General features: G+C 33.3%; 1 protein-coding gene across 1 annotated transcript; it reads right to left on the minus strand.

Moving 5' to 3' along the window:
* Positions 1-973: 973 nt before the first annotated feature.
* Positions 974-3,209, minus strand: LOC128127731 (uncharacterized). The gene is made up of 4 exons (XM_052766410.1): positions 3,015-3,209; positions 2,261-2,378; positions 1,902-2,032; positions 974-1,354 (listed from the first exon to the last, which is right to left on the minus strand). The coding sequence occupies exons 1-4, from the start codon at positions 3,207-3,209 to the stop codon at positions 974-976; spliced, it is 825 nt and encodes a 274-aa protein (XP_052622370.1).
* Positions 3,210-12,659: the final 9,450 nt, after the last annotated feature.

The raw sequence follows: 12,659 nt of genomic DNA on the forward strand, positions 1-12,659 counted from the left end.
CTTTTGAGACTGGTTTCCAGGCTTTAACTGTAATGTTGGATTCCTTGGATGATGAACTGCCATTCATTGAAGGATTTGCATACTTGTCATACGCCTCATGTATCTGTTCTTTTGAAAACTTACTTGATTGATACATTTTTCCCTTTCCTTCCAACCAATGATCAATATTTCTTTTAGTTGTTATACCCTTCGCATATGATACTTTGTCAGCTTGTTTCTTCGAAGGATTATAACATTTTGCTGAACTTGGAACATAATCCACTTTTGGTTTTAAAAGATATGATTCATGATAATACATATTGAATTGTGATTTTGAAATCTGTTTTTCAACCTTTTCCTGAAAACTTTTTCTTGGAAGTATTGTTTTTGTTTCTTTAGAAAAGTTCGTTTGAATATTTGAAAATAAAGTATTTTTCTTTTCAAAATTTCGAGTCTTTGATTTTCCTCTAAAAGCTTTTCCTCCTTTTGAAAAATTTAATGATTTCTTATTTAATGACTCAATAGTTTGCCAAAATATTGTTGATCTTGCTTGACGTTTAGAAATATTATTTTCTTTTGAGAATTTTTCAACTTGTGCTTTAAACTCTTTTGAATTTAATTTTATAGCTTTGTTGACTTCTTTAATTTCTGGTTTAGCATTGTCGTGCTTTGTGAACACATTTTCAGTTGTGTTAACTATCTTCTTTTCAAGTTTCGACTTTTCAACCCATATTCGTTTTGGTTTTTGACGTTCAAAGATATATGAATTCTTTGTTAAATTGTTTTCAACTGTGCTTTGATTCGAAAAGAAACCCTCATCAGAAGTTTTCTTATTGCCTTCCTCTACCAAATTTTTGAATTCAGGCTTAATATTTTCAACATTACCTGTTGTTACGAAGATTTGGTTTGGGAATACAATATCATCAGTGCATTTGAACATTGGATAAACCACAGTATTCGTTTCAAGATAATGAGCACCTTTTTCACTAAGAATTTACTCAAACTCTTGTAAATCCATATAAACTTGATCAACAACCACTCGAGGAATTTCAACTTCTTTCGAACTTTTATTTGTCTTCGAATTTGTACTTTCTTCCTCATTATCACTATCATCTGTTTGACTATCATGTATTTCCACAAATTCCATATCACAAACTTTCGAAGTTGAAGGTTGATCAGTGTCAATTTTTACCAATAAATCTTCACATTTATCTTTCCCTTTAAAAGAATTTGCTACATTTATTACAGACAATTGAGAAAAATCTACATCCTCTAAATCACTAATTTCACTAATATTATCAGAATTATTTTCAATATCAACGAAATTAGATTCTGAATTAGATGTAGAATTCTCAATCTTTTTCAAAATTCGAATCTGTTCAGATTTAGTTAAGGTTTCATTCACAATGTTTACTAAATCATTAGCATCAAGACAATCTTCGACTTTAGCAATTCCATATCTAAACCTATCATCTGGAACTTTGTTAAAATCAGAAATTTCTTTTTCACAATTATATGAAATACTATCTACCTTAGCTCTGTCATAAGCTAAAAATGGTAGCAATTTTCTATGTTGTTCCTTACTTATCTCACTTGAATGGTGTAATTCAGTTAATTTTCCATATAGTATTTTTTGCATAATTACAAAAAATATTTCTTTGAGCTAACAACAAATTTATTTCTTTTGACAAATTCTCCCTATCTGCCATAATATTCGATACTTGCAATTCTAAGTAATCAATCCTAATGACTTTTGAATCTAACTTCTTTCTTGTCTCTAGTAATTGATCACTTAACTTTTTCGCTTCATTGCTAGCAGACACAACAATTGAATCAAAGTAAGTAACAGTTTCATCAAAAGATATTAATTCAGAATTATATGCAGAAACAGGAATATTAAAGGATTCAAGAATATTACGTACCTTTGTTGTCATCGGTGACTTGTCATTAGACTTCGATACGAAGCATTGCCCACGCACTTCGTAAGTCTGTTCTTCGTCTGAATCCTCTTCCATCTTTGCAAACATGGCTCCATGTGATGGATTTTTCATCTCTTCATCATCAGAACCTGAAGACCATATTTGATATGTACCATCCGATTCAGTTTCTCCATGAGCTACCAGAGATAAATTCTTTGCCTTTAACTTCACTTCCTCCAGCTTCTCTGTATAATAAGCTTCATCCTTTGTTTTATTTTTCTTTTCTTCCTTTTTTCTTAACAAGCAATCTACTGCCAAGTGATTAGCACCATTGCAATAATGGCAATTAATCCCCGTATCACCTTTTAACATCTTTTCCATTTTCTCCATTTTGCTCTTCGAATCCTTCTTTACTTCTTTTAGCTTTTCATCCACTCTGTTTTTGTTTTCAAAATTACCCTTCGAATCCGATGACTTGTTCTTTGTATTAAAAGGTTTCTTAAAAAATTTCTTTACTCGATTGTTTGAGTAAAATGCAACAGCCTCATCTTCAGAATTCATCAGAAAACCTTCTTCTTCATCAGACTTTAATTTTTCACTCTCTCTTTCTGAACCCTTCGAAATGAGTGCCAATGGTCCACCAAGACTTGCCATTGTTTCCTCAGCTATTTCATTAACCTCATTTTCATGAGATTTCAACTTATTGTACAAGTCATTTAATGTCGAAGTGTCAAAACTCTGCTGATTTTTCACCATCATACTTACACTTCTCCATTCCTTTCGAAGTCCCATTACAAAAATCAAGTTGAACTCCATTGATGACCTTATGATACCATAACGATTACAACGGTAGATTAACTCGTTGAATCAATCATAGTAAACTTCAATGGATTCAGATTCCTTCTGTTTGAAATCCTTGAGTTCCACTAGACATTGTTTCACAGATGTGATCTTTGTCTTTTCACTGCCTTGAAATTTGTCTTTGAGATTGTTCCAGATTTCTTTAGCTGTTGTACATGTCCTAACATAATTGTACACAACAGGAGGCAAAGCACCTCTTAATTCCCTCATGCATTTCTTCTCCAGTTGTTTTAAACGATTAGATTGATTTTCAACCTCTGAACTGCTTGAAGATGCACCGATTGACTGAACTGTTGCAGGTGGATTTATTTCACCTGAAATGCAATTCCATAAATCCTCATCCAGTCCGTTCAAGTAGTCTTGCATACGATCTGCCCACTGATCGTAATATTCTAGAATTAGCATCGGAATCTTTGTGGATGATCCAAGTAAATGAGAAAATGATGTCATTGAGTTAAGATTGAATGACGCCATTGTTGTACGGAATAAAACTTCAACAATAATATGAAAACTTTGAGAATTTGAAATCAAATTGTATATTTCAGATTAGAATCACACTACAAACAACCGATTCAAAAAAAATATTCGCAGAATCAGATCCTAGACCTAGATCAAGAAGAATTTTCACATATAAAAAGAACGGAAACTTTTTGAATCAAACAATAGATTCAAAAATCTTTTTGAACGTATGAAAATCAGATCACAGAAAGGATTCCTGCTCTGATACCAATTGATGAGATTTGGAATCGAGTTTGAATGTAATTTGAGTATGAATTGAGTAAATGATTTCAAAAGAAGAACAGAGAAGTAAATAGAATATTTGATCAGCTCGTATTATGCTTTTCAGTTTACAGAATACAATGACTAAACTGTAAATCTCCGTTCTAGACTCTGTTGAATACTATTACAGACCCCTATTTATAGGAGAACAAAAGCATAACAATACTAAGGACTAAGAGTTAAGACTTGACTTTATAATGCCTTAGTAAGATAACAATACATCCGAAGACCTATATATATGAAGACAACAGATACTTCGTAACAATCAAACTGACCCTTCGACTATTACAAAATTCTAGCCCTTACACACTCTTTAGACAATCCACACACCAATTCACGACAGTCTTCATTCATATGTGTTGGATTAATGTCTAAGTCCATAACTATATTTGGTAAGACTTGACCCGACCCGGCATGGTCCATTTGGGTTGCATACCATCATGCACTTGAATGAGAGAAATAAGACACTTATGGTTATTAATATATTATAAGTTCTAGTGTATTAATAATAAGAATAATAAGATTATTTAATTAGTATTGATCAAGAATTAATCTAGGATTAATTAAGTGATCAAAAGAAGACTAATTAAATATATGGGTTGATTGTGTAAATCATCCATACTTGTATAGTGGGCTAATGCTCCATGGATAATCAAGTTGGGCTAAAACCCATAGTATGGTCCATGGATGCTCCATGGTGTATTTGTACCCATGGATCCAAGGAAATGGAAAGCCATGACAATTAAGAGTTTACCCTAATTGTGTAACTATATAAGCATCTTATTATTGAGGAAAAATCAGCCACTAGAGATAGTGAAGAAAGGGCTAGCCGATTTTGATGAGTGTAGAATTCTCTCAAGTCATTCCAAGTGTTTTGATGATTGTGATTCCATTTGAGGTGTCACACTTGGGGCACTAAGCACTCAAGCTTCATGAAGACTTACTACACCAAAAAGGTATGTATTCTATCCTACTATATCCATTGTTTTATATGCTAGATTAGGATAATACCTTGGAAGTTCTTATTTGCATGTATAATAGAGAAAACATAGATCCAAGGTATTTAGGGTTGCATGTACACTTAGGAAGTGTTAGAATGCTAAAAACCCAACAGTGGTATCAAAGCCACGGGTTGTTTTCTGTTATATTGATGCAAATATTTTATTTTCAAAGTTGGAAAAAAAAAAAGAAAAAAAAACATGAAGTTTGTCAAATTTTAAGATAATTACTTGTTCTTGTGAAAAACTAATTATTTGTAAAATTTGAATAATTTGCTTTATGAGTTGAATTAGGTCAAATTTAATAAAAGATAAAATAATATGATTATTTTATTAGTTTTAAAAGTTTGATCTAAAGAGTTTTATTTTTTGAAACCTCCATAAGTTATGGATATGAAAAGGTTTTAAAAAAAAAAAATTGATTCAAAGTTTTTTTTTTTTTTGGAGTTACAAAATTTGGTGTTAATGTTTTAAAGGATTCCATAACTTAAGAATAAGTTATGGATCACCAAAAGTTTTTTTGTGTTACCTTGTTTTATGAGTGAATTTAGATTAATGAAGAAAATTATGTGATAGTTGGTTTTAATCCAAATTAATCTAAGAATTGATTCTAAAATGTGTTTTTGTAACTTGTCATCAAGTTATATGAAAAGTCACATTTAAGAATCATAAAACTCATAAAAATTGGCAAAGGTTACAAAAAATGAAGAGTCTAGTTCTAATTAAATGGTTTTATGACTCCATAACTTGTCCTCAAGTTATGGAGGACCAAGAGTCTCTTCATTTAATAAAATAAAATAAAATAAAAAAAAAGGTGTAACCTTAATTAATTCCATAAGTTATAAAATAAAGAAAAGTTAATTCTTTTATTAGTTTAAAGTCTTCCATAACTTGTCCTCAAGTTATGGAACTTGAAGAGTTTTTGGATTAAAACTACTTTAAACACATAAGTTATGGAATTAATTAGTTTTGAATAGTTTCAAAACTTGCCCTCAAGTTTTGGAATTTGTAAAGTTTTCACTTATGAATACTTTAATTCCAAGTTAGCCCTTAGAATTTTAAAAGTTAAAATTCAACCCTTATACTTTATAATATTATAAGTTAATAATATATATATGTATAAGAGTAAAGTCAGTCTTACCGCTAGTACGCCTCATTCACGAAGCCGGTCTATAAGGTGGGTATAAGGTTGTTGCCTATAAAATGGCAACTTAATGGGTGTCCACTCTCACCCACCGCTTGCTTGACCGGTGGAGGGTCGTTAGCCGAACGGGTTTGACAGGACTATAATTCTCCCTTCATTAAAAGTATTAATGAAAATACTAAGTAACTAAACTTTTAATAATACCCAATCTTAGTTACTTAGGAAAATGTGAATAAGGTGCTAATCCATGAAATTACACTTTACACTTTGTCAAAGTCGTTAGTGGAGCGTGTGTGGTTAACCGGCACACTAACTTGGACTTAACAAGGTAGGTAAAGGGTGACTTAATATTTATCATAGTATCGATGGAGCGTGTGTGGTTAACCGGCACATCGATTGAGGGGTAATTTATTAAGGGTACCAAGTGATTTGCATGGTTACTTCACACCTTGTTTTGTGATCCTCGGCATCCCAGTCACAAAACCTGAAGGGCACACTCGAGATTGAAACATGCCTTTGAACAGTTCAATGAATCTCAAAGATCTAGGAGTTTCAAAACCAATTAAAACCTAATAATACATTTCGTTTATCTTGGTGGAAATTGGTGAATCGTCATTCACCTACCTTCAAATATTTTATAGCTTGGATTACGGCATACCTCTTCTAAGTTATAAAATAGTTTGTTGGGTCCTAGCCTTAATATTTCATATTGGGTGTCATATTAAGGACTTTAAATCAACTATCTTGAATATCTCCCAAAAGATGTCTAGTTTAGACACCTATGATCTTCCCAAATCTCTTGAAACAAGGTTTCCTAATGAAGATGATGTCCCATGGATATCATACTTCTTTCTCCTCCTCCATCCATTCTCCCTAACCCACAAGTTCTTGAAAAGTTTAAGGTCACTCAAGCCCTATTGGCAAGGCAAGGTCTAGGTGTGATCACATCTTGGAGATGTAGTCACATATTGACAAGCCGGGAGAGTTGGGTGTCAAAGTCTTGAGAAAGTTGGTGGTTCAATCACTTTCTAAGTCACATAGTGAGTTCCTTTGGGACACCTATGAAACAGACTATGACAAGACCCTTAATGATCTTATCTATTTGCTAAGATCAACTTCCTAAAACTCTATGGACATTGACAATGATGACATTGGATATCTAGTAAAGTATTCTCTTCCCAATGGAAAGGGATCGGCCATAGTCAACTCGGTTGACCAAATGGTAAAGAGAAAAGCTAAGTCTGTGATAGTCTCCTGTACCATTATCAAAGGGTCCATATGTTTATATTGCCAAAGGAAGGGGCATTGGTTGCGAAGCTGGCAGATTTACCTAAGGATGTTAAAGTCAATAAGTTTTACTCTACTTCAGGTAAAGTCCACTATCTAACTTTGTTAAGTTTTTTGTTCTGAGATTCTTGATACATGATGTGACTGGGTCACATGGTGATGTTTTAAGAATCAAAGAAAAGTGAAGAAACTTAAAGAAAGAATATGTTGAATCTGATGGCGTAGATGGATTTCTATCGCATAGTTTGAAGATCGGATTCTTGAGCTACTTCTTAGGAGTTATGAGATATTGCTTAGGAATAGGTAACAACAAGTTTTCATATGGATTGTAAGGATAAGTTTTCCGCAAAGTTTAAAAATAAAAGAAAATTTTTGATTTTATTTATTTTAAAATATCCTTACAATGGCATTTGAGGAAAATTGTTGCTTATATGATTCCATTAATAGCAAGAGTGGAAATATGAAATTGATTCTTTCATTTGTGGTAATGTCTAAATTTACCAAATAAGGAAAGATTCTCATCACCCAAGTCTCAATTGGACCGGGACTTGGAATCATGCAAGTTGTATAGCATGATGAATGAGAACTTTCAAGTATTGGAAAATTAAGACTAATTACTTGTTCACATGGATGTGTGAGTCAAGTAAAGGACTAAGGGATCGAGTACACATTCTTGTACACTGATTAAGTCTACCACGAAAGTTTGATAAGACTATTCGTCATAGTTTACTAAAGCTCAGTAAATATGATTATACTTACATGCTTAAGTATAACTCTGAGACATTGGAAAAAGGTTCCAATGTAAGGTAGAGCGAATAAGAAGAATCAAATTAGGCAGAAGGATAAAAGTTTCTCAAATCTGAAAAGATGGGAGAGTACTTTAGTATCAGTTTTGTGATCATCTTAATGATTAAGAAACCATAGCACAATTAGTTCTCTAAGGAAGTCTTAGTGCATTCTTATGACTAAGAAGAGGGATCTTGAATTGTTGAAGTGGTTAAATCAAGAATATGAGTCATACTTCGTTCCAATACAAGTCTTAGAGTCATACTCCAAGATTGTAATTTGAGTGACATGTCTCAAAAGAAGGTTAAAATACTTGTCAAATGTAAGAGTAAAAGTTTTTCTACTCTTGTACATTTGAAATTGGTAAGTTGTGATGTTTTGGATAAAACAAAGACCAACTTAGGCCAATTGTGTGAAGTGTTTGTCTTGATTAGAATCCACACTATCTCTTGGATATTTGACAAGGGAGTCTTATAGATCAAGAGGACAGTGGGAGTCTTAAAGGTCTTGAAAGTCTCAAGAACTAATCAAGAATAAAACCTGAAGTTCTTCTCTAGCACACAACTTGAGGTTTATAACCTATCGTGTTGACATATTCTGTGCCCATTCCAGTTAAAGTTGACTTTGCATATGAGTTCTTAGAGTTCTCAATGTGTTGCATAACAACTTGGAAGCAATGGCAGGCCCTTGAGCTGCCAGGTGGCAGGAAGTTAAGATTGAGTTCAATCCATATGGTTTTGGATTTGTCATTGTCTTTGTCTTATGATTATGGTTTTGACAAATTCACATGGATAAGAACACATACACCATTAAATCTAATTGTCATAAGGTTTCTCTCCGATTCATGAAAATGATGGTGAGGAAACACTTTCACTAAGTAGATTTTAGCTAGATAGCAATTGTGATATTTGCATTCTCAAAGTCGTTAGTGGAGCGCGTGTGGTTCACCGGCACACTAATTTGGACTTGTGAGAAGTGGCAAAAAGGTCTAAACATTATGATTACGGCATCCCTCTTCATAATTGTTTAGATACACAAGTGTGCTATCTAAGGGAAGGTGTATGATTTTGATAAAGACTTATCAAAACAATCTAGTATCAGAAATCTGAACTTTGGTAAGAAAGTCAGCTGATTTCTGAGTACATGTCAAAGCTAGTGGGAGCATAAGTGTTATGCTAATAATCATCATGTTAGTGGGAGCATGATAATTATGATAAGTATTGCAAGTTAGCAATGTTAATTATAGAAAACAAAAGTTTCAACTGGGAAAGAGTTGTTTTGCTATACTTAAGGGAGAGGAAATTATACTTCATCTCAAATCTATAAGCTTAGATCGTGAGGTTTTAATCATTTAGTCAAGGATATATATATGAATTTCATGTTGGAATGGCTCAACATAAGGAAATTCTGTATATGAGTCCATTATTTGCGTTCTAAAATTCGATTATGATTACGGCATCCCTTTTCATAATCTGAATTATGAGAACTTGGCAAATTGAAATGGAAATGTTATAGCAAAAGACTGGTTTAGTCTTTATGTGAGACATCATGAATCGTGTCCCATATGCTTCGGATATAGGATCGATTACATGTGCTATAATCATCCGTTCTAAAATTTTCCAAATGCCTGGGGCATTAAGAAGGGAAAAGGTTTAGAACTGGATATGACTAAAAGGATTAAACAATTGTCGAGGACAATCTAAGGTTTACCAAAGATTGGTTGCTCAAGGACAGTTGGAAGTATAGTGATAATTCTGGAAGGACCATATTGACATAATCTGTAAGGAGGCAACTCTTGTTCAGAAGTGATAGTCAAAATGGAATCTAGAAATGTTTAAAAGTTAGAATTTTCACTCTGTGTAAGATTAAGGAAACTTAATGCAAGAAGGATGTTTCCAAGGAGCTGATCTCCTTTGGAATACTCTGTAATGATTGTTGTCAAGTCTTTCTGACTTTATGCATAATCGTTACAAGAGGATCAATGCATATAAGTTTAGAATCTAACAGATTTCTGTAAATGGCATGAATTTGGAATTCTCGCATTTGCAGTAAGGATTTTGGAGTGTGAAAAGAGAATCATTGAAGTTATGATTGATCTAGTTCACAAAGTAAAGATCATAGACAAACATAGTATGCATACTTGGTGTGTGGCATGACTAGTGTTTAAGAAAACATAGTGTACATGCTTGGAGCATGGGACAACTATTGTTTTAAATTCAAGAATAAAGTTGATAGCTGAAACAGTATACAATGAATAATGTGTAATCATATGGTGATAAATAAAAGGTGTTTTATTTATGTTCAAGGGGTTGATACCATATTGGATTCAATTATTATTGTGTTTTATTTTGCATGTTTTGACTTCCCGAATAAATTGGGTTATTCTTCCGGAATGACTAAGTTATTCAAACCATCCACAGTCGGTCATATTTTGGAAGTAGATATGAATTAAGACTGTCATGATGGGTTGTAGAGGTCTAAGGTGTTGGACAAGGCTACAACAATCATGAGTGCTCATAAGTTCTGAGTATTGGATTCAACCCGCGCTCATTGGAATCACTTCATGGATTTTATCACGAGTGATCATGAGACGATAATATCTTATATTCTTCAAACCTAGAGATATGAGTTGTTACTATGAGTTGATAGTACATTGATTGCACGAAACCGCATTTGGTAACTCTGTGCTATAAAACGTGCTTTTGTGTATGATTCAACAAGTAGTAGAACAAGCCATATGAGTCGAAGTTTATCCGTTCCTTTTATCTTCGGGATAAAAGCGATATCTGTGGGCCCCTCGATGATTTGATGATGACAAATGGAAGTGCTCGGCCGGGCCAGGACTGATTTGATTTGTTCAATTAGTCAGTCGTCATAAATCGGAAATCGGGAAACAACAAATGGACAGAGAGAATGATTATAATCCATGTCTCAGTCCATATGATATCTAGAATGGAGGAATATATGATCCCTTATCTAATGGACAAGTCATTGACAAAGGTCAGAGTTCATCGACAAGGTCAGAGTTCGACAGAAGCTTTTGAGAGCTACGATTGCCGGTTGGTTCCTGAAGTCATACGCAATAATAGTTTTAGACTTATCCAAGTGGGAGACTGTTGGATTAATGTCTAAGTCCATAACTATATTTGGTAAGACTTGACCCGACCCGGCATGGTCCATTTGGGTTGCATACCATCATGCACTTGAATGAGAGAAATAAGACACTTATGGTTATTAATATATTATAAGTTCTAGTGTATTAATAATAAGAATAATAAGATTATTTAATTAGTATTGATCAAGAATTAATCTAGGATTAATTAAGTGATCAAAAGAAGACTAATTAAATATATGGGTTGATTGTGTAAATCATCCATACTTGTATAGTGGGCTAATGCTCCATGGATAATCAAGTTGGGCTAAAACCCATAGTATGGTCCATGGATGCTCCATGGTGTATTTGTACCCATGGATCCAAGGAAATGGAAAGCCATGACAATTAAGAGTTTACCCTAATTGTGTAACTATATAAGCATCTTATTATTGAGGAAAAATCGGCCACTAGAGATAGTGAAGAAAGGGCTAGCCGATTTTGATGAGTGTAGAATTCTCTCAAGTCATTCCAAGTGTTTTGATGATTGTGATTCCATTTGAGGTGTCACACTTGGGGCACTAAGCACTCAAGCTTCATGAAGACTTACTACACCAAAAAGGTATGTATTCTATCCTACTATATCCATTGTTTTATATGCTAGATTAGGATAATACCTTGGAAGTTCTTATTTGCATGTATAATAGAGAAAACATAGATCCAAGGTATTTAGGGTTGCATGTACACTTAGGAAGTGTTAGAATGCTAAAAACCCAACAATATGTACTTCCAATATATGAACGACTGTGGCCCGTTCGAATAATTTGACTGTTCCGAATCAATTAAATTATTCAGGAAGTCAAAACATGCAAAGTGAAACACAAGAATAATACTAATCCCATATGGCCTCAAACCTTTGAGTATAAATAAAACACCTTTTATTTATCACCATATCGATTACTCATTATTTGTTGTTTCGGGTAATCAACTTCTTACTTGAATTATTACAATACTTGTCCCATGCTCTTAGCAGGCACACAATGTTTACCTACGGTTCTTATTTTGTGAAACAGATCAAATGAACACATTTCCAATTCTACTCATTTCACAACTCCCAATCCTTTTCACAAGTGAAAAAAATATCAAATTCTTGCCACTTATAGAATATGTTAGATTCTAACATTTTATGCAATGATCCTTTCGTAATATCACTGCACTAAGGTCACAATGACTATTGCCAATGAAATACAAAGCTCTCTATCGGAAATTGTTACAAGACAATTCCATAGATGTGATGTCTCTCACTCAAAGTACATTCCTTTGAACATCCTTCTTGCATAAAAGTTTCTAATCTAGACATAAATTCTTAATATCCAACTCCCAATATGGAAACCTTTCCATACTTACCATATGACAACTCATTCTTAATAGAATCTTATCTATTCATAATAATGTCGATATGCTCCATCCAATATCATACTTCCAACTACTCACAAGCGACCAATCCTTAGCAAGCTTTGGATCGTCCTTTGATAGTTGTTTAATTATCTTAGTCAAAACCGATTCTAGTCCTTTTTCCCTCTAAATGCGCTAGACATTTGGAAAATTTTAGAATGGTCAAATATTATAGCATTTGCAATCTATCCTATACCCGAAGCGTATGGGACACGATGCATAATGTCTTACATAAAGATATGATACTTTATCAATCTTCTACCATAATATCTTATGTGTCACGTTCTTATGATTTGAATTATGAAGAGGAATGTCGTAATCATAATTGAAATTTAAGAACTCGCTATGTATCCTTGACT

This window comes from Lactuca sativa, chromosome 8 (assembly GCF_002870075.4).
Source record: "Lactuca sativa cultivar Salinas chromosome 8, Lsat_Salinas_v11, whole genome shotgun sequence".
Taxonomy (NCBI): Eukaryota; Viridiplantae; Streptophyta; class Magnoliopsida; order Asterales; family Asteraceae; genus Lactuca; species Lactuca sativa.